The sequence below is a fragment of the Triturus cristatus genome, chromosome 8, assembly GCF_964204655.1.
Source record: "Triturus cristatus chromosome 8, aTriCri1.1, whole genome shotgun sequence".
Classification (NCBI taxonomy): Eukaryota; Metazoa; Chordata; class Amphibia; order Caudata; family Salamandridae; genus Triturus; species Triturus cristatus.
In genome coordinates this window covers 1,081,814,234-1,081,840,041 of record NC_140591.1, presented here as the reverse complement: position 1 = coordinate 1,081,840,041, position 25,808 = coordinate 1,081,814,234, and the positions used below count along the sequence as shown (strand labels likewise).

Below are 25,808 nucleotides of genomic sequence, written 5' to 3'. Positions count from 1 at the left end.
AGAGAGGAGATGGAACATAGCATTAGTCCACAGATGCACTGCCAACAACAAGAAAAGATTGATGAAAATGGGCTGAACCACTTAAGTATTTATTCAATAAAAAGCAGCCGCTGCAGCAACAGTTGTGGCTTATTAACAATTCCACATCACACTGAGGAAATGACAGATCCTTAAGATGGCGGCCAGAGATGCATTTCTTCAGAATAGGACGAAAAACGGGTCATTTCATTAATGCTGCTCAGATATCAATAGAAGTTACAAAGTGCGACCTGTAAACTTGCTTGGAAACGTGTTATCATTGAGAACAAGCTTGAGAACAGTTCCGGCGGAGATTGCATCCGTGAGAGTTACTCGCGGTAAAATTCGGGGATGCAAAATGGCGGCTGTCGCTGCGCGAACCCGTGTGGTTGCGTTACCTGCATAAGACAGCAGAAGGGCGTTTCAGGAGTTGGAGAAAGTATCCCCGTCGGTTCACGAAGCTGTTCATGCGGCCTCACATCAGGGAAGTGTCACGCTGAAGAAGAGAAGAGCGTGCTGCCTCCGCACTGGACCGGGAGCCTCACGGAAGCACCGCCATGTCTGCTGGGCGCCACGCCCCCCCAGGTCTCGCCTTTCATTAAGTTAAATCCATTTGCTTTTTCTATACAATACCATTAGCAAAGCAAATGGCTTTAACTTAATCAAAGGCGAGACCTAATGCTTGTTTTTCTTAGCGTGGTTTTCACCAGCCTATTGTTATTTGCTTTGTTGCTGGACTCGTTCTTATTCCATGGGTAGTTCTCAAATGTGTGCACTAGTTTCAGCTTTCTGTGCCTGCCCCGTTTGGATCACACCTTTCAAAGTGCACCTCATCTCAACATGATTTCTTTTCATCCGTCTTTATTATTCACCACCTGCCCTTGAGGAAATTTAAGGGCCCTCGCATAAAGGGAAATTGTAGGACCTTTGCAAAAAAAAATGAAAGGCGCGTAAGTAAGCCACTTTCCCCCCAAAAGATGGTCATTCTCCTCCCAGAAACTTTTTTCTTGCACAGGCCACTTTGGATAGGCATTGATCCTGTCTGTGTTAGGTCTGAAGTGCAACGTACCACAATACATGCCATTTATTTCTTCACAGTTGATTTACCTTAATTTTTCTACTTTTATTTAATACTGGCATAATAAGATCAATTTTGCCCTTGGTACAACACTTTTCCTTCACCCTTTTTGGTCTCTGTTTTTATTCTGCATTTTTTCTTAAAGAAGAAAACAAACAATCTCTAGTTCTCGCTTGTTTTCTTGTAGCCACCCTGAGAGGGGGAGTGTCTGAGGCTGTAGCAGTTCATGAACAGAGTCGTTCACGCTGACCCCATGTGTGACCTTGGGCTAAGTTACATCCCAGGTTAGCCACCACACATTTTGGGAAGAAAATCACTCGGTGTATCAAGTTAGGAGATTGCAACCAGAGATGGTTGCATGCCATTAAAAGACTGCTGGCAAAATAATGCTACGTCTGGAGAATACCGGTGCATATCAGTAGGTAATTCCAAAGCTAATAGTGCTTACTACCCCAAAAAGGCATTGATGTGCTTAATGTCTTTTTTGCTTCCTAGGAACAGTGAACCCAAGCATTGCTTCATTGCTACCAATGACTTCGTTTAGATGGTTGTGAAATTGCTCTTCAATCCCTAGCAGCACAGCACCCAGGTTAAAGGGCTGCATGGCTAAACCCTTATAAGGTCCCAAAGGCAAGACCTATTGGCTATGCCAATGCTTGTTTGAACTTATTGTGAAATGTACTTGCTTGTTTTTTTTTTTTGTTGCTACCCTGAACAACTGCTTTTCTTGACTGCTTTTTCTCATGTAAAGCCCTCTGATACCCCCGGGTCTAGCCAGCGCTGTAAAAAACCTTTCAAATAAATAAAATAAATAAATAAACTACAAAACATACAACTGCTTCTATGTTTAGTTTTGTTATTGCAAGTTTATTGCTGTGTTTAGATGTCAGCATGTTTAATTTGTTCCACTTGTATTCTTTTCGTTTACCTTCCATATGCTGGTGAGTTGGTGTATGTACCATTGAGGTTGTGCCAGAGTTCGAATGCAAGAATGAGCTAGAGGATGGCTGAACGGATGCAAAAGTTCAAAGATGAGTGACAGAGTGCATCTATGATGACCTATTGAGTGTCTAAACTCACCAATGACATAACAAGCACTTTCACTCATAACCCACACCTATTGCATTGCCACTGCTTGTTACTCAGAAGAAGACAAAATACAGCTGTTTGTTTTGCAAACTTTATGATAGGTTGCGCTCTGTACCGATTCTTTAAGATATTGCTGTGATTACGTAGTATACTGTTGAAGAACAGCGGTGAAACATTTCTACAGCTGCCTTTTATCAGAAGTAAACATCGTCCTAAAGGCTGAGCTAAAAATTAACTCTCATGTGTCCCAGTTCAAATGTGCTATTAAAATGTCCACATAGCAAATATAGGCATTGTCCATAATACATCTGCACATATAATGGATCTATTATGTGGATGCCTTCAATGGCAAGTGCCTTTTTGAGAACTAAAATGGGGATTAGAAATAAAGAACTGGTATACTTATTAATTAAAGGAAAATTATTGATCCAGATGTCTCTTCATGAAGCCCTCACGTACCCTTCACTAGCCATAAAAACTAAAGAGAAATATAGCTTATGTGATAATTCCGATTCACCAGTTACATATAATTTATTTGTATTAAATCCAGTTTTTGGCATCAGTGTTTTTGTGCCTCTGCAGAGGTTCTGGGAAGAAAACTTCATTTGATTGCTTTTATACCTTGTCATATTGAACAATATCTATTTGTTTAATAGGTTTTTTTTAAAACGTACCCTGTAGATAGCCCATTTTATTGTATATAGTATCATGCCAAATGACTTGATGGCATAGTGTAGCCTTATCCTGTAAAACATATTTGTAACTGGCCTTAGAGCATTTTTTATCTGTGCTAGGTCATAGGTGACAATTGGAATGGAAACTCTTCTTTGGATCAGCGGATGATTTGTAAAATATGGAATGGATTGGCAGAATAATATTAACCCCTTGTGTGCCACGCCCTTTCCCCCCCCTGTGCCGGGCGTTCCATTAGCGGGCGGGGTTCATGACGAGCTGGACTCGTCATGGGCACAGCGCAACCGCGGCCCATGACGAGTCCAGCTCGTCATGGGCACAGAAAGGGTTAAGACTTTGTAGGAAGGGTTCTAGCCCTACCAATTACAAGAAGCGGAGGACATGTGAGAGAGGCTACCGAATCTGGTTTGCACTGTAACAAATTCACTATAATTTGTCACCAGTGTTATACTACAGTCTGAACCATGCCTTGGGGGTCATCATGTTATTCCTCTTGTGATTCTGGCTCCTGGAGCACAGCCAGTACCCTGGTCTGTGAGTGGACTCTGCTCTTTTAACGCGGCAAGAGGGACATGTATGCCAGGAAGCTCTGGCCACCCAATGACAATTTTCAAGGTTTACCCCAGGGGAGCAATAGAGTCATATTGCATACTAGACACTCAAATATGGGTTTACGTGAGTGCACACCTGAAACTTATATGGCAGGGTCAAACTATATGTGGGCCGTCTAAAGATCCTCATTAGATGGCACTGTCAACGTGTCACTGTGGACGTGGTCATCATAATGGAGAACTTTGTCGTCTCAAAAATGTCCAACCAGCCACAACGCTCTGGGGCTCTGTTAGCCTGAATGCATAGCTGTCGAATAACCGCAACTTTTGCTGGATTAAATGCCCTCCATTATAACTTTACAACTCAGGAACACAAATCTCTGGCTGCATAAAATAAGAACCAACAGCATCTGCTGATGCCTCTTTGATGCCAGTAGAAATAATGTTAAACACACCAGCAAATGCTTGTCCATTGCCTTATTAGATGTCTCTTCCACTCTATTCCTCAAACTGAATTCTGAGGCCCTCATTAAGAGTTGGTCAATTTAGATGTATGCATAATAAGGTGGCAGAATCACGAATTCCAGTTAGTGTCCCCGCACTACGGCAATGATGACTTTTAGTATCTGGTAATCGAATCTGCAAGGTAGCGCTAATATTTAAAAATATGGCTCTCTCAGAAGTGGTGCTATTCAATGTGGTGCTGTCATTGTAGCCTTTTTTGTCCGTGACGATGACTCCAGGACTCCCACTCATCCTTGCAAAATAGGAAGGTCTCACTCACGACTGATGTTTCTAGCGACAGAACTGGACTCCAAAGAGGGCCTTTCACGCCTAACATCTGTAGAAGTGGAAACCTTCTTGGAAGCTATTCTAATGCTACCTTTCAAAGAAGACAATACAGAAACTGATGCAGAGGTTTAAAATTGCTGCCCCTATTTCCCCCACAGGAATAGAGTTTGCAAGGTGCCTATAGTGTATGTGTGAGCACAAGCACCACTTTATCAGGCTAAGGTCCTAAGGACCTGAAGGAAATCTTGTGTATGTGGATGACACTCTGTGTAGAGTTCAATGGATCCTTTTATGACAGTCACTGCGGATGACCATCCACCAGGCACAACAATTCACAGACGCCTCGGCTAGACAAGGGTTTGGAACCCTGCTGAGTGCTGAGCTGTGTGTGGAAAAGTAGCCTGCTATATTGCTATTTGAACAACCTAACCAGAAACCAAGAACCCTTCCTCGTCCTTCCTGCTTTGTGCAGTTGGACAGATTGTCCAACAGTAGGCTCATCATTCGATCGGACAACATGGTAGTAGCACAGGCAAGAAATTCACAATCTGCATCTTACTCTACTGTCTTGGATTTGTTGAGGAACCTAATATAACACAATTTGCAGTTGAACACTGACATCAATATTAGGCATGTGGAAGGGATAAATGAAAATGTGGCAATGCTATCTGTTGTTTCTAGCTGGCCCAGTTGAAAGCAGAGAAACCCAATAGAAGAATCATCTGAGGAACTTGGTACACTGAAAGAGAGACTCAAAGACTAGACCTGCCCCCAACACACAAAGGTGTTACCAATGGTATCAATTTAGTGTGAATGGTGTTATAGGAGGCTTTTATTCCAGGTGCCTGAAACAAAACATGAAGCAGACATGTCTTGTGAGAGGAGGGCAAGGTTATTTACACTCTTGGGCAAGGACATAGGGAAATCAGTCTTGGGTCACCGAAAGTCTGGAACCCATAGTCTTCCACTACAGACACCAAGGGCTGGTGGATCTCACTAAAGGTCTTCTACTGCTGCAAGCACTAAAAGGCTGATCCAAAGAAGAGCACATGGTGTGTGATAACAGGGCCCCTGTAGACTATACTGCAAAGAGATAAAGTTATCACTTTGAATGCAGAGAGTAAGATAAACTGCTTGTACAAGAAAGCAGCTAATAATCTGCGATTTACTCTTCCAAACAAAGAAATGTGATCTCCTTTATTGGGATTTGGGTTGGCGCCCATGTAGGGATACCACCATCAACCTGGAGGAAACACATTGCTCCAGTCTTTTGCGTTATGAAGGCACTGCTGGGTGAAGCTAGTATTTTTATTAGCAGTGACAGAACATTGCTTGGTCTGGTTTTCATTTCTGAAATCCTGCCGCACTGACATGGCCTGCTGGAGTCCCAGCCAAGGGATAGGGCACAGTAAGAGGAACCCCACAATAGTGCTGACCAATGGCATGACTAGGACACTGCTAGTGGGAGCTTACAATGGCAGTACCCAAAAAAACTTAGCAGGATAGTGCTGCACTACATTGTCATTTCTGGAGCCCAGCAGTGCTCTCATGGCATGGCTTTAGAAAACTCATACCGAAATAGCCCTATAGCAGTTAAAAAGAGTTGTAAAAGCACTATTCCTGGAGACGGCCCTGCTGTAGTCACACGGCACATGGAGAATGTACGTGGAGTAGGCTCATCCTGCTGGGGTCCTATTGCGGTGTCATAGAACTGCAGGAGGAACTTTCAGAGTCCTGTCGCAGAGATAGGGCAGTGGCGATCTACTGTCACAATACAGGGGACATACAAGTGTGACATGGAGCAGGAGCAAAAAGCTGATGAAGGAAGCTTTCACTATTGGGTTCAAGTATCGCTGCTAACGTGGCAACTCATTTCTGGAGTCATATATCGGACATTCTCTGCCACCAACAGAGAAATGCAGGAAGTGAGGACCTACCTGCATGATTTACTGCTGCATTAATACAATAAAAGCACTGTACAGCTGAGAGAGAGCACATTCGGACATGCCCCTGCTATGAACAAGCTCAACTTGCTGTGGTCTTATAGTAATGACATTCCAGTGTTCAGGAAAGCTCACACTGCCAAAAGCCTATGGCATTAATATGATGCATATTGGAAAGCGTACTCCTATGGGATCCCATTGTACTGTAAATTCACTAATGAGGAAAGATCACTGAGTTAGAGCTCTATAACCATAACGTGTTACTTTTGAGAAAGATCCTGCTGCTTGGGTCCCATAATCATTACAAAAGCAATGCCAAAGGGCACTCACAGTGCTGAAGTCTCATATCTCTAAACTGACACTATTAAGAAAGCACAATCTGCTGGGGTCCCATAATAATGACTCTGCACCACTCCACTCGACAGCACACTACTCCACACTATACCACTCCACTCTTCTCAACTCCACTCCATCCTACAACACTCTACACTACTCCTCTCTGTGCAACTCTACACCACTTCACTCTACATCACTCTGCTCCACTCTACACCACTCCAGTCCATTATACTCCACACCACTTTAATCTATGACACTCTACTCCACTCCAAGACACTACTTCATTCTATGCCACCCCACTCTATGCCCCTCTACTGTACGACACTCTACTGCAATTCACTCTGGGCCACTCCATGCTGCCTCACTCTATGCCAGTCCGCTTGACTCCATGACACTCTACTCCATTCTTTGCCACTTTATTCCACCCTATGCCATTCCACGCCACTTACTATACGCCACTCCATTCTTTGACACACTGCTCCACTGTACGCCATTCCATTCTATGACACTGCACTTTATGTCACTCCACTCTACTCTATCTCACTCCACTCTATGATACTCCACAGCACTCCATTCCACAACACTCACCTCTACGCCACTCCACTCCACTCCATTCTATGACACTCTGCACCACTCTGATGCTGATTTCAACACACTATAGTCTGTGAGCTTTATCGTTTTGTCAGTAAAACTGTATGTATGAGCAAATGAAACGGACATTTTAATGTGTTGTCTGTAATGGCAATGTTCTTCCATGCCATGCATACTTCACTCTACTCCCCTCTATACCACTCTACGCCACTCCACTTTACACCACTCGACGTCGATCCACTCTATCAATCAATCAATCAGAACATTTGTAAAGTGCACTACTCACCCGTGAGGGTCTCAAGGTGCTTGGGGGGGAGATGCTGCTACTGCTTGAATAGCCAGGTCTTGAGGAGTCTTCTGAAGGTCAGCAGGTCCTGGGTCTGTCGTAAGAGGATGGGGAGGGTGTTCCAGGTCTTGGCGGTGAGGTGGAAGAGCGATCTGCCACCGGAGGTCACTCTTTGGAGGCTGGGGACGGTGGCGAGGGCGAGGTCGGCGGAGCGGAGCTGGTGGTTCTGGGTGTAGAAGCTGAGTCGTCTGTTGAGGTATGCTGGTCCAGTGTTGTGGAGTGCCTTGTGTGCGTGGGTGAGGAGCTTGAAGTTGATCCTCTTGTTGACGGGGAGCCAGTGCAGGTCTCTCAGGTGGGGTGTGATGTGGCTGCAGCGGGGGATGTCCAGGATCAGGCGTGCAGAGGCGTTTTGAATGCGTTGAAGTCATTTCAGGAGTTTGGCCGAGGCTCCTGCATAGAGGGCGTTTCCGTAGTTCAGCCTGCTGCTGACGAGGGCCTGGGTGATCTTGCGGAGCATGCGGAGGGTGTTGAAGCAGGAGGACGAGACAGCGTTGACCTGTTTTGACATGGAGAGGGTAGAGTCGAGGATGAACCCTAGGTTGCATGCGTGGTCGGTGGGTGTTGGGGCTGTTCCCAGTGTGGTCGGCCACCAGGAGTCATCCCAGGCTGAGGGGGTGGAGCCGAGGATGAGGACTTCAATCTTGTCTGAGTATAGCTTCAGTTGGCTGTTCTGCATCCACTCGGTGACGGCTTTCATTCCTTTGTGGAGGTTGGTTTTGGCGGTGAGGGGGTCCTTGGTGAGGGAGAGGATCAGCTGGGTGTCGTCGGCGTAGGAGATGATGTTCAGGTCATGCAGTTGTGCGACGTGGGCGAGCAGTGCCATGTAGATGTTGAGCAATGTCGGGCTAAGGGATGAGCCCTGGGGTACGCCGCAGATGATCTCGGTGTCTTCGGAGCTGAAAGGAGGGAGGCGGATGCTCTGGGTTCTGTCGGAGAGGAAGGAGGTGGTCCAGTCTAGAGCCTTGTCTCAGATCCCAGCGTTGTGGAGGCGTGTGCGTAGGGTGCGGTGGCAGACAGTGTCGAAGGCGACAGACAGGTTCAGGAGGATGAGGGCCGCGGTTTCTCCGTTGTCCAGCAGGGCCCTACTGTCATCGGTGGCGGTGATGAGGGCTGTTTCGGTGCTGTGGTTGCTGCAGAACCCGGACTGGGACGGGTCCAGGATGCTTTTCTCCTCGAGGTAGCGGGTCAGGTGTCTGTTGACGGTCTTCTCGATGACCTTCACCGGGAACGGGAGCAGGGAGATGGGCCGGAAGTTCTTGAGGTCCTTGGGGTCAGCCTTGGGTTTTTTGAGTATGGCGTTGATCTCAGCGTGCTTCCAGCTCTCCGGGAAGGTTGCTGTCTCGAAGGAAATGTTGATGACTTTCCGGAGATGGGGTGCGATGGTGGTGCTGGCTTTGTAGAAGAGGTGGTGTGGGCCTTTGTCTGACGGAGATCCGGAGTGGATGGTGTTCATGATTTTGATGGTGTCGTCGTCATTTATGTTGGTCCAGGAGAGCAGGGGATTGGTGTGGATGGTGGCCATGGGGACGGAGGTCTCAGTGGTTGTCGGGGCGGTCGTGACGTTGAAGCTGTCGTGGATGTCTGCGATCTTGCAATGGAAGAAGGTGGCAAGGGAGTCGCACAGGTCTTGCTAAGGTGGGATGTCGTTGGTATTGGAGCTGGGGTTGGAGAGTTCCTTCACGATGTTGAAGAGCTCTTTGCTGTTGTCTGCGTTGTTGTCTAGGTGGTCTTGAAGGAGGCCCTTTTGGCGGATCTGATGAGGTGATGGTATCTGCGGGTGGCGTTCTTGTGGGGTGCGTAGCTGTCCGGTGTCTGTTCACGGTGCTGTTTCTTCTCTAGCTTTCGGCAGGTTTGCTTGGAGGCATGGAGGTCCTCAGTGAACCAGCTGGCCTTCTTGCTGGTGTGTCTGTTGGAGGGTTTCTTGATCGGGCGAGGGTGTTGGAGCAGTCGTCGATCCAATGTCTGAGGTTGAGGTCAGTGGTGTCGGGGTTGGTGGGGTCCACAGATGGGCTCCCGGCGAGGGTCGTGGTTAGCTGGTCTTCGATGACTTTGCTCCAGCAGCGGCGGGGGATCTGTTGGGTGCGAGTGGATGCAGCGATGGTCAGACCAGTGGAGTTCGGTGGTGTGGTTGAAGGTGAATGGAGCTTGCAGAGAAGATGGGGTCAAGCGTTTGGCCGGCAGAGTGGGTGGGTGTTGTGATGAGTTGTCTGAGTCCGAGGTTGGCGAGGTTGTCGATCAGAGTGGTGGAGTTGGCGTTGTTGTTCTCGAGGTGGAAGTTCAGGTCCCTGGATGTCGTCTGTGGAGGCGAGAGTGTGTGTACTGACGGAGTCGGCGATGGAGTTGCAGAACTGTGGTCATTGCCTGGGGGTAGATGAGGGTTCCTCTGAGGGTAGTGTTGGGATCGGTGTGGATCTGGAAGTGCAGGTGTTCGGCATTGCTGAAGGTGTCGTCGGTGTTGGTCGAGATTCTGAGAGTCTTCCTGTTGACAATGGCGATTCCTCCTCCTACTCTGTTGGTGCGGTCCCTGCGGGTGATCTTGTAGCCGTCCAGGATGGCTATGGCGATGTTGGGTGCCAAGGAGGGGTTCAGCCAGGTCTCTGTAAGGAAGGCGACGTCTGGGTAGGTGGAGTCGAGTAGGTCCCAGAGTTCAGCGGTGTGTTAGCGGGTGGAGCGGGTGTTGAGAAGAATGCATCTGAGGTGGTTGCGTTCTTTCCCGGTGGGTGGATTTGCGGATCGGATGCTGGTGAAGCTGCAGTTCCGGCAGAAGAAGGGTCCTTGTGTGCATTTCGGGGCAGCCCTGAAGCAGGTGTGTGATCGTCCAGTGTTGAGTGCATGGAGGGTGCTGGCATCGTAGCAGTGTTGGGCGTCGTGGCGTTCGCGGGGGTCAGGGGGTCTGGCGCTGGGCGCTGGCCTGGTGTGGACGGGCTTGCCTTAGGCGCGCCGAAGGGAGGGAGGGGCCGCAGGGGACGCAGTGGCGGGAAAACGGGGGAAGGAACTGCGACGGATACAGAAGGCAAAAAAAGGGCACAGGGCACAGAAATGGCACAAGAGGGGAAAAGGAGGAATGAAACGAAAACCAAATAATCAAATACAACAAAATGCTATACAGATACAGTTAAGCAAAGTGTAGCGAGTGGGGGGGCGGGGCCACAGGGGGGGCAGCGGCAGGAAACGGGGAAAGGTAGGGGAAAACAGGGGCAATGAAGGAGACAAGATTACAGAGGGCAGCAATGTAGAAAATGAGGGGGGCAACAAATACAGGAAGGCAGCAGATACTGGAAGGCAGCAATAAGGAAATACGAGGGGGAGACAAGAATAGCAGAAAGGCAGTTATAAGGCAGTTATGACATATACACAATGCAGCAATACGAACAACAAAACTACCGGGCTCCCGAGGCAGAGGGGCCTCGAGCCTGCGGCAGAGGCGGTGATGAGCAGCAGAGGTGCGCAGAAACACTGGTGGTGCTGTGCGGCGTGGGGGAGCGACCTGCCTGAAGACAGGGCCAAGGGTCGCTCTATGGCACTCTCTGTCACTCTACTCTATGCTACTCCACTCTACTCCACTCTATGACACTCTACTTCTCTCCACTCTACTCAATGCTACTCTGCTCCACTCTATGCCACTCTACTCTACTTTACGCCACTCCATGCCACATCACTTTACTCCTCTCTACGACACTCCACTCTCTCCCACTCCACTCTAATCCACCCCATTACACTATGCTCAACTCTATGACACTACGCTCTATGAGACGCTACTCCACTCTACGCCACTCCTCTCTACACCACTCTACATCAATCCACTCTATGGCACTCTACTCTATGCTACTCCACTCTATGACACTCTACTGCTCTCCACTCCACTCCATGCTACTCTACTCCACACTAAGCCACTCTATGACACTCTACTCTACTTTACCCCATTCCATGCCACAACATTTTACTCCACTCTGCTACACTCCACTCTCTCCCACTCCACTTTACTCCACCCCATTACACTATACTCAATTCTGTGCCACTCCACTCTATGCCATTACACTCTATGAGACTCTACTCCAGTCTACGCCACTCCACTCTACAACACTCCTCTCCTCAACACTTTACGCTACTCTTCTTTGCGCCACTCCACTTCACTCTATGCCACTTTACTCCACTCTATGCCACTGCGCTCTGTGATACTCCACGACACTCCAGTCTATGACACTCTATTCCACTCCTCTCTAAGACACTACTTCATTCTGTGCCACTCAACTCTTTGTCCCTCCACTGTACAACAATATACGCCACTCCACTCAGCGACTTTCCATGCTGCCTGACTTTATGCCACTCCACACTGTGACATTCTACTCCACTCTATGACACTCCACTCTACGACACTCTACTCCATTCCATTCCACTTTATGCCACCCTATGCCACTCCACTCTACGGCACTCCACTCTTTGTCACTCTACTCCACTCTACGCTACTATTTTCTACACCGCTCCACTCTATGCCACTCTACACCACTCCACTCTATGACACTCTACAACACTCAACTCTATGACACTCCACTCCATTCTACGACACTCATTATACACTCTACTCTATGAGAATCTACTCCATGACACTCTGAAACACTTTACGTCACTGAACTCTATGCCATGTTACAAAACTCCACTCCACTCTATGCCACTTTATGACACTCCACTCAATGACACTTTATGCCACTCCACTCTCAACTCCACTCAGCCCCACTCCACTCCTCCACTCTACACCACTCCACTCTACGCTTATTTACGAGCTGGTTTGCGTCGCTCTTTTTCACTAATCAATGTAGTGCAAGAATGACGCAAACCTTAAGTGAGTTTTATGAAGCTAAGTAAGGCCACCTTTTTGGACACAAATACTGTTTTCCGGCTGCAATGATCCTCTATCAGGACATCTTTTCCTTCCTAATTATGCACTGTTTCAAATTAGGGGGAACATGTATTAACACACACCTTTCCCTTTGTAACGTACAACTTTAAAGTACTTTGGTCTACCAATCCAAACGTAATGGATGCTTAAGATATCTTATTTTAAGAAACTAGCACAGTTCTCATTTGATGATGAATTAATCATAGCGAGGGCATATTGTTTTATATAAGCAAACATTACTTGTCAGTTTAGATGTTATGTTCACATTCTCTAATTTTTTAGTATTCTGATTATTTCTCCTCATTACATTCAGGATGGTTTTAACTTGAGCTAATCCGAGCAAACAAATGATAAGCCTGTGGCAAACTCTGGGTACTTTTTTCAGCGCTGCCCATAAATAACTGTGATTAGGTTCTATGGGATCTCAGATTTAGAGAAGTACACCTTTATCTTGCTGCCACCTCTAACAAGGCATTGCTGTCCTCCCAGATAAAAAGCACCAGGAAATGAGTGGAACATAAAATGGATTAGCAATGTAATAAAAACATGTCATGCGAACTTGTAAAGTTCAATAGTTTTCAAAGGTTGCATCTCTTATCTGAGGAAGTCTTGGTATTTTTTTAATATAGAAACTGTCTGATTCAGCTGAAGGCCTTGGACAAGTAAATCAATTTCCAGAGATCAGGGCATTTCCCAAGTAACATGTTCTTGTGACAACAGTCACTAGAACTATAAAAAAACATAAGGTAAATCCAAGTTGTTTGAAGCTGTCAAAATCTTGACAAATCAAGAGCAACCAGAACTGTTATCACATCCAGGTGTTCTACTGCTTTGAAGTAGCTCAATCTTGGCTGGAGTCAAAGAAACCACTTCGGGGGTTGGCCCTTATGGGGTGCGCAAGTAAAGCCTTTCCTCTGTTATATTCCTCATCGGGAAAATAAAAGCTTCTTCCAGCTGTACTTATTTATCTGCATAGACTTCCACTTATAAGAAGAGTTGTTGGCAGTACAAAGTATTTTGAGAGAAGACTCAAATCTGGATCTCTCCACACCAGGCACTAAGTTACTTTCCTACCCTACCAAAGTCTCCAACACTTCTACTGAGGCCAGGTGGAAGGATGGCAATACTGTCAAAGTGGAACTCTTCATTGCCACCTTTACCTGGCAATGGTCATGGAGGGCTTCTGGAGCTGGGCCAGGACAACCAGTGATCATCTGGCTCACCCGTCCCCTGAAACCAGATCTGGAGGAGAGTTCCAATCTATCTTGCATTGTTTTCTAAAATATTGGCAGAGCTCATGTCAGGAACAGACCATGAAGGCAACGTAAACAGTTTATGCAGGACTCTTACTTCTTATACTCCTAGGGCCAAATTTACTAACTTTGTCGCATCACAATGCCGCAGGAAAAGGTGCTGGACTGTGTTGTCGATGGGAGAAAAACAAATAGCACCATATCTCCTAAAATATGGTGTTATTTGTCTCTCTACCAGCGCTGCCGCACTTTATGCTGCCATGCACCAATGTACACACCCTTGCACCATAGTACAAGCGTGTGTGCATTCTATCATGTATAGTTTTTTTTCTGGAAGTGTATGCTTCCAGTGCACAAACTATGCTTTTACATAGTTTAATAACTGTCCCACTTTGTACATATGCTGTACATAGAAGCACACATGCAAAGTTGGAAAATTGTAGGGACTTTTAAACTTGCGCCTTTTGTGACGCAAACCAAGTGCAATGTCTTAATACATGTTCCCCCTAATTTGAATCAGTGCATAAATAGGAAGGAAAAGATGTCCTGATAGCGGATCATTGCAGCCGGAAAACAGTATTTGTGTCCAAAAAGCGAAATATCTCAGTAGCAGAAATGTTCTTCTCTGGCATGCAGGTACTTTAAAGGCAGACTCAAATAATGCACCTATTTGCAAGACGTCTGCACTGTTGCAATGTCTTAGAGAGACAGTACACCAGAAGGAACCTTAAACCACAATAGTGGTTCTAAATCAGGATGCATATAAAATAATTAATGCTGAAAGTAGGTGCTGTCACTACTGAAAAGGACATCACTAAGACGCACTATACTATTATGAAACGAATTCGTTTGGAGGAGAGGTAATCATGCTTGACACAGAACAACTTCTCCCCGCAAGGTCAAAAGTAATGACAGCAAGTATTGGCTATGCCAGTAATTTTGGCTTTTGCATGAGTTTGATGCCAAGAGTCATATAAGGAAGTGTTTGATGCTGATTTCACAAATACGATGAAGCATGCGCTGCCTCCAGTCACACTGTAACAGTGGTGTATGTTACTGAAGTTGGTGAACACTTTTTCACTATTAAATACACAGAATTATTGACTCTATTGAATGTGGAAGTGGTGCTCATGAGATGTGCCATTTAAGGAATGGCAGGCGGTCTGAACAGTCAGTGCATTGGCAAGAGTTCAGTGCAGGGACAAAAGGGGGCAATAGGCTTAAGGGGTAGCAGCACAGATCCTAAGGGGTGGAGGATAATAGAGGGTCATGGTGGGGCAGGGAAAATTGCAGTGATAATGGGATAGGGAGGGGTGGAAGGAGAAGATCTGGGTCAAGGCTTTGGGTTTAGTGGAGTGCAACTCTGTCTAGTGGAATAGCACACGTTCTCGGGAACTCATTTTGGTATCCAGAGGGGAGCAGTGCAGGATTCCATAAAGCAGTATTGAGCTGGGGTGGAGCAGCTCAGGCTCTACGGAGCAAGGCACAAGGTCAAAGAGGAGATGGAAACAGTGCAGGGTCAAAGCAGTACAGAGTAGAGCACATAAGCACTGCAATAGTTTCTGCCTAGTGGTGCAATCCAAGGGGCAAATAGACAGTGCGTGAGCAGTCAGTGAAAGAGAGAAAACATGATGGTCACTTCATTCACAAATATTGGAGCCTTGACGGATTTCATCAAGCTCCTTCCTTTTGTGTAGATATCAATATCAAAGACAAACTAAGGAGCATATTTTAAAAGCAATATTAAGCTCTAATAAATATCTGACAGCATGAGTTACAATGGCAGATGCAAAAGTTTCTGTTTTATCACATAAGGGGACCATGGGCTCATTTACAAGCCCATTGATACGTCACTTTTTTTGACACACCAGCGGCGCAATGGGCTTGCCCAAATATACAAGGCCATGTAAAGTCACTGTGTGTGCCTTTTCATGGTCTTGTAAATATGGGCCCCTTATACGCATTACTCTGTGTGAAAGAGGCGTTCCATGGATACTGCTGTGGGTGTTCCCATGCAACTCCAGGGAACCTGACACATTCCCAGATTCCCAGATTTACAACCTTTTGTAAAGCTGGGAATATATCAGAATCCTATGCCTCCCCTGGATAGGTGTAGGAGTGGCGCAGCGAGAAGAAACACTTTAACTTCTCCTCGTTTCTTTCCTATTTCTATGTGTGCTGCATTCTGCAGAATGTCAAAAAGTCTCTCATAACATGGCTTTTCTTATGCACCTATAATTAATCCGTTCGGACTGGCGATCCCTCTGCCTCATTAGCACCAACCGGTGAATGCGCGCTCTACAAAACCTTTCTAACATAACATAACAAAGAGGGAAATGCCATCAATTAATGTTTTTGTGCAGGAAGGTGCCCTACAGTTTGCATGTAGTAAATGTTGGGTCTTCTGTGATATGCTATCAACACTTATGGGTGTGTAAATTAAGTTATCACTTTAGCACGTGTTTAGTGAATCTATGTCATTTGCAGGATACAAAAAATCCCTACAAAGTGCAGGTACTGCAAAACAACAGCTTTAACGATGTTTCCTAGTCAAGCTTCCTGTAGCAATTTGCATCTTTTGCTTCTACACCCAGGTATCTCCCTGGGTGCCTTGCCCCATGAATGCAGAAACAAGGACCAAAACACAAGTTCCACATCATGTTAGTCTTGACTTTCGAGGGGCTACTTTTAAATCTCGAACATCTTTTAAACACATTAGTAAGACACGGAATATAAAACGTTCTCATTACTCATAGACTTTTTGTTCAGCTTTTTTCACCACAGACTAACCACTAATATCCCAGACATCTGGTTATTCACATTTCGTCAAAGAAAACATAATTAAGGTCCTTTGCACATATCCTTCCACATTCCTCCATTTTCAAACAAAACAGCCTGTTTTTTATCTGCCTTTTATTCCAGCCAAGGCCATTAATCAAGATGTGTTTTTTTTTAAGTCACCCTTTTCAGTTTATAGCTTTCCTTAATTCGGAGAACAATAATCAAGAGTGTTCTGATGATCTCAGAAAATATTCTCTCATGTGAGATGAAAGTGATTCGTTTGTAATAGGGGTGTGGTTTTGACACTAATTTCTCATTGGGCGGAATGCATTACATGCTTCTAATCAAACTAGCAACAATATTTTAACAAAATGGCCGCACTTTCGACTGATTTAAGTGGGTCATAGCTAAACAAGCTGACGCTCACTCAAATGGCACACAATAGCTTAACATTGCATGTGATAAGGTGTCTGGAGGAAACAGTGGAGGACCTCACAGTGACCGCAACACTACAAGTACTGGTGGAGAGTTTCTGCAAATAAACTGAGTTCTGGATGACTGACATGGTGGGTACTCTTCCATATTTAAATATTGTACTACACAAATATTGTTCCAAACATGATGGGACCCGATGCACAATGTAATGAGCCCCCAACACACAGTCTTCCATATCTTACAGGTATTAAGTAGCCTTGGACTGCAAAGGGCAACCTGAAGCATTGGGTGGGGGGGGATGCGCGGCAGGGGCTGCAGAGGACTGCGTTATGCCCCTGCTGGAAAGTATAGATTACCTGTGCTTATCAACGTGTGTTTTAACAATATTATATCTAAAAGTATCATAGATGTGGGGTTAGTAATAGTAAATACATACATGCATATACATATATCAAGGCTCGGAGGAGCCGAAACGTTATGGCGCCAGCTTACAACCAATAAAGAAAAATTGCACCTATTTGCTGATCCGTGTCCGCGTTTGCTGTCGAAACGGTAGGGAAAGAACTGCCACCGTCCAGCTGTGGATTTTGGAATATATATATATCTATATATATATTCACTGAAAAAACCATAGGTTTCAGGCACGTTATAGTTAGGAATTAGCATTTAAAAAACCTTAGGAATTCACTGAAAAAACCATAGGTTTCAGGGGCGTTATAGTTAGCTGGACTTTTCACTCGTACAAAACCATTGAAATTCCCCCGTTATAGTTATTTCAGCTAACTATAACTCGCGCGCCCGCAATGCACTGCTGATGACGTCACATATTACATCACTCATGACATGGTCAGTGACATCACTCATGACATCACTGATGACATCTCAAATGACATCACTGATGACATCATCTAGTGAATGTGTGTTTTTCTGAAAATTACATATGTTTTATATATGTATATCTCAAGGTCGATGGAAGAATAAATGGGTATGTAAGTGTCTAAATGGATGATTTGTTTTTGAAAAATTGATTGTATAACTGACTGATTAAGTGTATCTTAGTGAATACATGGCTTAGTGAGTAATGTTTAAATGTGTAAATATCTGTATCAGTCTCTCACTTTGTGTATAAATGGCTGCATGGGTTGGTGAGTAGCTACATGAGTGTCTATATAGGTTATTAGTTGGTTTTTTGAGTATCAGTATGAGTGTCTGAGTGTCTGTATGGTTCGGTGGGGGGTATTATGTAGTGCATAGGTGCATGAATGAGTGACTCACTGTTTGTATGTGTTGAAGACAGCATGTGTGCAGGACTGTATGGGTGGATGAGTGTGTGCATGGGTGTGTTAGTGAGCGATAGACTGTCTCAATAGTGTCTTTATGAGTAACTACATATGTTTTCAAACTAGTATATGTGACTATTGGTGTATATAAGTGAGTATATGTGAGAGTGAGAGATTGAAAGAGTTCCTGTATGAATAAGTATGCGTTTCTATAAGTGATTGTTTAAAAGACTAAGTATGTGTAAGTTTCTGTAGAAGTAAGTGTGGTGGTGTGTGTATAACTGTATATGCAAGTAAATGGATGTTTGATTCTTTATTAGCATGAGTGACTCTGTGTGTTTGAGTAACTCTATGGATGAGTGGCGTTGTGTAACAGTATGTATAGGTGTGTGAGTACATATGATGAGTGAGTACATGTATGAGTGACTGTATAGGACTGTTGGTGAATGAGTGGATGTGTATGTGGATCTTAGAATTACTGAATAGGTTGTTGTAACTGGTATTGGTATGTCCATTGTTTTGAACATTGTAGTTTCTATTTTTGAATGTGTGTATCAAAGGTTATATTAGGGGAAGAGGAGGTCTGCCACTCTATCACAAGGATGATGTCATCAGTGATGTCATTAGTGATGTCATTTGAGATGTCATCAGTGATGTCATGAGTGATGTCACTGACCATGTCATGAGTGATGTAATATGTGACGTCATCAGCAGTGCATTGCGGGCACGCGAGTTATAGTTAGCTGAACTAACTATAACGGGGAAATTTTAATGGTTTTGTACAAGTGAAAAGTCCAGCTAAATATAACGCCCCTGAAACCTATGGTTTTTTCAGTGAATTTCTAAGGTTTTTTAAATGCTACTTCCCAACTATAACGTGCCTGAAACCTATGGTTTTTTCAGTGAATTTCAAAGGTTTTTTAAATGCTAATTTCTAACTATGCCTACAGAGATAGGACATGTGAAGAAAGAAGAAAAAACGCACAGAAAGAAAAAAAAGAAATGCAGAAAGAAGCAACAGAAGTCCTCAAAGACGAAGAAAAGTGCAGGAAGAAGGATAACGTGCAGAAAGAACAAACAGAAGAGCAGAAAGAAGCCTTGTTGCAAAATGATCCTGTACCCTCAACTTTTTCAGACGGATACTGGTGGTAACTGAGTCTGACTAACCAGTCCTAGAGCCAGTGCTATGTTAAAAGACACTCAGAATACAGTGAAAACACCTACATACACTAGGGAACACTATGCGTTGGGGTCCCCCTGTGATCAGCATGACCTCCTCTGTAAGCCCCCAGTATATAATAGGGCAGGGGATTAAAACTACCTCTTAAAACGCGCCACAGGGCGTGTTTGCACACCTCACCTCAGGCCCCGTCCCCTCACTTCCCCACTGTGTAAACACGCCCTGTGGCCATTTTAAGTTGGGAGATTAAGTCCCCTTGAATCCTGAGGGTCCCTAGGGTCCAACTATATCACTAGGTAACTCCAGTAAGCATCACAGAGCTGCGTTGCAGAGAGATATAAAAAGGGGCATGGCCTAGACCACCTCTCTGCAACGCAGCGGAGTGGTGCTTACTGGAAGCACCTGGTGGGCTAGTTAGCCCCCAGGGGCCCTCAGGATTGAAGGGGAATTATTTCCCCAACTTAAAACGCGTCACAGGGCTTGTTTGCACACGTTAACTCAGGCCCCGTCCCCTCCCTTCACCACTGTGTAAACACGCCCTGTGGCCGTTTTTAGTTGGGAGATTAAGTTCATTTGAATCCTGAGGGTCCCTAGGGTCCAACTAGCCCACTAGGTACCTCCAGTATGCGCCACAGAGCTGCGTTGCAGAGAGGTGTAAAAAGTAGCACGGCCTGGACCACCTCTCTGCAACGCAGCTCAGTGGCGCTTACTGGAAGCACCTGGTGGGCTAGTTAGCCCCCAGGGGCCCTCAGGATTGAAGGGGAATTATTTCCCCAACTTAAAACGCGTCACAGGGCTTGTTTGCACACGTTAACTCAGGCCCCGTCCCCTCCCTTCACCACTGTGTAAACACGCCCTGTGGCCGTTTTTAGTTGGGAGATTAAGTTAATTTGAATCCTGAGGGTCCCTAGGGTCCAACTAGCCCACTAGGTACCTCCAGTATGCGCCACAGAGCTGCGTTGCAGACAGGTGTAAAAAGTAGCACGGCCTGGACCACCTCTCTGCAACGCAGCTCAGTGGCGCTTACTGGAAGCACCTGGTGGGCTAGTTAGCCCCCAGGGGCCCTCAGGATTGAAGGGGAATTATTTCCCCAACTTAAAACGCGCCATAGGGCGTGTTTGCACACGTCACCTCAGGCCCCGTCCCCTTCCTTCCCCACTGTGTAAACATGCCCTGTGGCCGTTTTTTAAGTTGGGAGATTGTAGTATCCTCAGGTCATGTTATTATGTTCCCTTCATTCTGTACCTAGCTGCTCAGCCAGTGTCAGTGTTCCGCGTAGAATGTTAGTGTGGGTGGAATGCTTGGATACTGTGTGGGACTGAGACAGTTGGGAAGATGGGCTGAGCAGCTAGGAGGCTGCTCCTGGTGGGGTTAATGCTGGGGCCTATGTTGGGGCCTATTGTGGAGCCTGTTCTGGATTTACTACCTTTACGTTTATGATCTTAATAAACTACATCTACTCCTACCTGGCCACGTCTACAGCGTCTACTTGTCATCCTGCACACGTGGGGCCAGCCCACTACATTTATGGCGACGATCTGGAGAAAATCTCACGCAAAAGGTGACTTGAAGCCAACCAAGAAAGACGAGTGGACCAAGAGAACGTGTAGAAAAGAATCTTTGTCAAGTAAAATGAGAAAAAACGAAACAAGCATCAAGAAAATAAAAGAAAAGAAACAAGCGTCAAGAAATTTGAAGAAAAGAAAAGTAACCTGTTTAGCGACGCATTTAAAGACAAAGGAATATGTCAAGCATGCCTGTTTGCCCCACCAGTGTCCACTACATCGGACAGCCCAGGCATGCTGTGTCTTCAACTTATCATCAGGAAAATACAGTTACTAGCCAGTCTACATCTGGAAAAGACATTTTGCCACAAGAGGAAAAAAAAAAAACGTCTATTGTGCTACAACAAAAAGAATTTTTGAGCAACAAGGTAATCTGTGGCTGTTTGTGACTTTGATCATCAGTGCGGTGTTTGAAATGTTCTCTAAGACAAAAGGCATCCAGTTTAAAATTTGTGGTTGTGCTGAAACTTTAGACCTTAATATCCCATGTGCCCGGAAAGTGTGTTCTACAGCTTCGTATTTTGGGATTTGTTTCGTCAGCTATTTCGTGCCCAAATCAGGGTGCTACATTTGACTGGTACTGTGTTGTTTTAATGGGTGCGAGAAAAGACTATCTTTCTAGTTTGAAGGAAGCAAGCGAAATACGAAAGTTTTGTGATGCGAGTGATGGACTGCGAGGAAATGTGACCTCATGTTGACTCTTGACTCTTTTTGGCTAAAGCTGCCGCTTTAAACCATCTGTGTGAGAGAAATCTCTGCATACAGGTGAAAGATTACAGTTGCGCATTGTTTAAAATTCAAGTGTGGCTCGTGCAACGCACCTGGTCTGTCGCGCGAAGTAGTTTCTGATCTCCATGACGTCTTTTCGTTTCGAATGCACGCATTGCTGCCTGTCGACGTATTTAGTCTTGGAGATGCTGGGAGCCATCCGGTACAACGTAAGTCAGCGTGCCTCCATCGTGGATTTGGAGAAGTGTACTGTTTCTTTAGTCTGGCAATTTACAATCTGCCAATCACGCCAACCACGTTTTTTTTTATACAGGTTCAGCATTTTCTATAAAGTTATGTTTTGACAAGAATGCCGTGATGCTAAATATTACGCGCGTTGTTCGCATGGAAGAAAGAATTAGCCTGTGCAGTTGGCAGTTATGTTATTGTTTTTCTTAGTCTGTTCACATTTAACAGGTCATTTTATTTATTTATTTTTTTACTTCGAAGATTAAAATTTCCATGAACTATTGGACAGAAATGTAAGCGCAGCAATTGGCATTTTCAAAACGTGGTGTTTAAAGTTCTCTCTATCTCAAGAATTGGACATAGATATTTGGAAATTTGATACTTGGAACGCTTGTCGCGGTGACAGGCACACCATTGACTTTTGATATACAAGGTTGTGGTACATATTTTAATGATTTCACGCAAAAATGTTTTTGTTTTCATAAGTGGAAACATTTTTTAAAAAAAATGTTTCACAAGAGAGTTAATTTAATGCAAAAATGGTTATTGCTTTCTACAATGTCTTAAGATTTGTTGTATGCCAACGTTGTTTTATCGCTATGTACAAGTTCTTGTTTGTTGGCATGGGAGTGGGTACTAGTCCCATGACCCTTATTTAAAATGTTTTATCCCTGCCTGCTTAAGGGATAGGAGTGGGTTTTAGTCCCATTTCCTTTTAGATAGTTATTCCTGCCTAGGGATGGGAGTGGGTTTTTAGTCCCATCACCCCACGTTCACAGTGATTTATTTGGGAATGGGTTTTAGCCCCATTTTTACAGGGGGTTTTAGTCCCACCTTTGTCACTTTGAGTTTGGGTGTTAGTCCCATTTACTCTGTAATAGGGGGTAAGAGTCCTACCTATTTATAGGGGGTTAGTGTCCCACCTATGTCATTGGTAATGGGTGCCAGTCCTATTTACTAAGTTAAAGGGGGTTTTAGTCCCACCTTTTACGTTTGTGTTGAGTTTAAGTCTCTTCATTTACGTATTTGCTGTTTTGTGTGTGTGTAGCCATCTTTTGATGCCACACCGTGCTGCATGTCGGTTTTACATTATGCACGTGTCAGTGGGTTTCAGTCCCATGTGACGTATTATTTAAATTTGGGTGCTAGTCCCAAACACGTGGGTTTTAGTCCCATAGTGTCACTTACATGAGGGGTGGCGTTTTGAGTTTTCGTCAGGGTCTTCTCACGTGAGAAGTACTTCCTTGGGTGTTGTTCTACCCATAGACATTTATACCCGTAGGATTCTACTCTGGGTATCATATTCATTTGTCGTATGTGAGCTCTTATTTCACTTCTAAAAATGTTCTTTGTTCAGTATTAAGGGAAGGGGATGGTGTTAGTGTGTTGATCTATGCTTGCATCTTTCCTTTCTCCTTAGTGTGTCTGTTTTCCCTCTCGTGATGTATTTCTACATGCATTCCTGGGTTTATGGACTATTCATATCTTGTGTACATTTCTGTATTTATTTGTTTGCTTATTAATAGTTTGGCTTTATTTTAGGTTTTATTAATTTTCTTTTTTTTTTTTTTTTTTTTTTTAATGGTGTTTTGTTTATTTGTTGTGGTCTAGGTTTTGGATGCGAGTTGACATGTAGAGCATCTGCACACTGTTTTCAGAATAACGTCAGGACAATAACTATACTTAAACACAATTTGAACTTACATATAAATATCATATTGTACAAAAGGCACGCAGAGAGAAAAAGAATCCATATTTCCTTCTTTCCATCCTTTCCAGAGGTGCCACATGTTCCTGCTAACTAACACCCTGTGAGGGAGGTAGAAAGATGGGGCTGACCTGGAGGCTTAGTGAATACATGGATATGCAGGGATGCGAGATGGGTTATCCTACATTCTGGTTTGTAAACCATAGTGCTACTTTGGGGTAAAAAGGATAATTGCAACTTATCAAGCTCCTTTCATGAGGAAGTTTGGCACAGGGCTGCATCTTTTCTCAGCAATTATTTCAAGTTGAATGTACAATTTGTGCCGCTGGGAATCGAGCCTGAATATTTAGGGTAGTAACAAAAGTAAATGATTGTTACTACCCCTAACTTCACGTGGAACTCTCAAAGAGCAAACTTCTGTACAGCCTGTGAAGACCGTTTGTGGGACAGCACCTCTCACATTTAAACTTCAACCCTCTTCTATTCTAAAGCAGCCAACAACCAGCACTTCTCAAGCAGTCACTGTCAAACAGCTGATAGTCCAACAGCCTTCCGGAGCCGGGGGAATTTTGAAACATGTGACTGCCATACCACGGACTGCAACACAGATTGTTCAGAAGCCTTCAGAAAGCAAAGTGTCTGTTAACACTCTTGTCCAGCCAAGGCCCTTTCCAGCAGGGTCTATCCTGAAACAGATTACGCTTCCAGGAAACAAGATTCTGTCCCTTCAAGCACCTCCTCCTCAAAAGAATAATATTAAGGAGAATGGAATGACGTCCTTTAGAGATGAGGATGACATCAATGATGTCACTTCAATGGCTGGAGTCAACTTGAATGAAGAGAACGCATGCATCTTGGCAACTAATTCAGAGTTGGTGGGCAGGTTGATACCTCTTCCAAAGAAGAACCCTTCCTTTCTATTGGACCACTGCAGGCTAAAATTCTAGAACTGGGTAAAAGGCATGACGTTCTGGAGCTCACCTCTGATGCTGTGAGCCTGATCTCCCATGCCACACAGGAGCGCTTGCGGGGGTTGGTCGAAAAACTGACTGTAGCCGCGCAGCACAGAGCAGCCACCTATAAGGGCAGTGATAAATATATTCAATATAGCGATACGAGATCCCAGCTAAAATTTCTGCAGCAACTAGACCACTTGGAAAAAAGACGGAAGAATGAAGAGGAGCGAGAAATGTTGCTAAGGGCAGCTAAGAGCCGTTCCAACAAAGAGGACCCAGAGCAGCTACGATTAAAGCAAAAAGCCAAAGAGATGCAGCAGATGGAGCTGGCGCAGATGCAGCAGAGGGAGGCTAATCTCACAGCGTTGGCCGCCATTGGCCCCAGAAGGAAACGGCCATTGGACTTCGGCCTTTCATCTCGGTTTGAGGGTTCGCACGGCAGCACAAACTCTTCTAGCTCAACCCCTGTGGGCCTGGGAAAGCAATTACTTCGTCCAAGAACGACACGTGTCTGTCTCAGGGACCTGATCTTCTGCATGGAACAAGAAAGGGAAATGAAGCATTCCCTGGCTCTATACCGTGCTCACCTTAAATGATCATTCATTTAAGTTATTGTGACTGCTGCCAAAGAAAGATACTCACTGCATTGTTGCACTATCCTGAAATGTCTGGTTTCGGGAAAAGAGTCCACCTAAGGATAACTTCTGTTTACAGAAATCAAATGTTATTTTTTATTTTAAATAAAACACTCAATTTAGTAACTGTAGATTTTTAATAGCTGAAATTCAGTCATAAGCTGTCTGTAAAGCATCAAGTAAGAGATGCATATTGCAAATACTTGACCAGCTACCCGCATGCGTTTAACGGTGGCTGTCACTCTTTGCAACCCGTTCCATGTTAGTGCCTTCCTTTCGTCTTACGTTGGAGAGGGAAAACAGCCGACAATGTCAAGGAAACAGTACAGCAGGCTGTGTAGCATGTAAAACCCACAGAATCATGAACCAACAATTAATTCGCCCTGTTAGTGTGTCTATGCTCTGGCTCTGAAGTTGGCTGAAACTTGTGTACAAGCTGGAAGATGCATGAATTTGCATTTGCAACTGAGATGGACATCACTGGCAATCTCATTTGACCTTTGTGAGAAAATTGCTTGCCCGCCACACTAGGTATCTTAATGAACGAGTTGCATACCAATCCCCTGATAACATGTGTAGGCTTGCATTTGTTTCGTGAAAACATGTGAAAGTTAAGGTGCTGATGGGTTGCTTATGTGAAGACAGTAGCTGCATCAAAGCGGAGACTTAAGGTAGTAAAGTTTCCTTCAGTTTTGTTGCTGGAATTAATGTAGGTACAATTATC

The 25,808-nt window shown here is 44.9% G+C and overlaps 1 protein-coding gene across 1 annotated transcript in view; it reads left to right on the top strand.

Annotated features, from left to right (window-relative positions):
* Nucleotides 1-25,210, top strand: part of LOC146805408 (transcription initiation factor TFIID subunit 4B-like) — a 47,959-nt gene extending 22,749 nt beyond the window's left edge. Inside the window, 2 exon segments of the mRNA XM_085623798.1 lie at nt 23,902-24,381; nt 24,384-25,210. Of these exon segments, the coding sequence (XP_085479924.1) occupies nt 23,902-24,381; nt 24,384-25,045 (1,142 nt within the window). The 3' untranslated portion in view covers nt 25,046-25,210.
* Nucleotides 25,211-25,808: the final 598 nt, after the last annotated feature.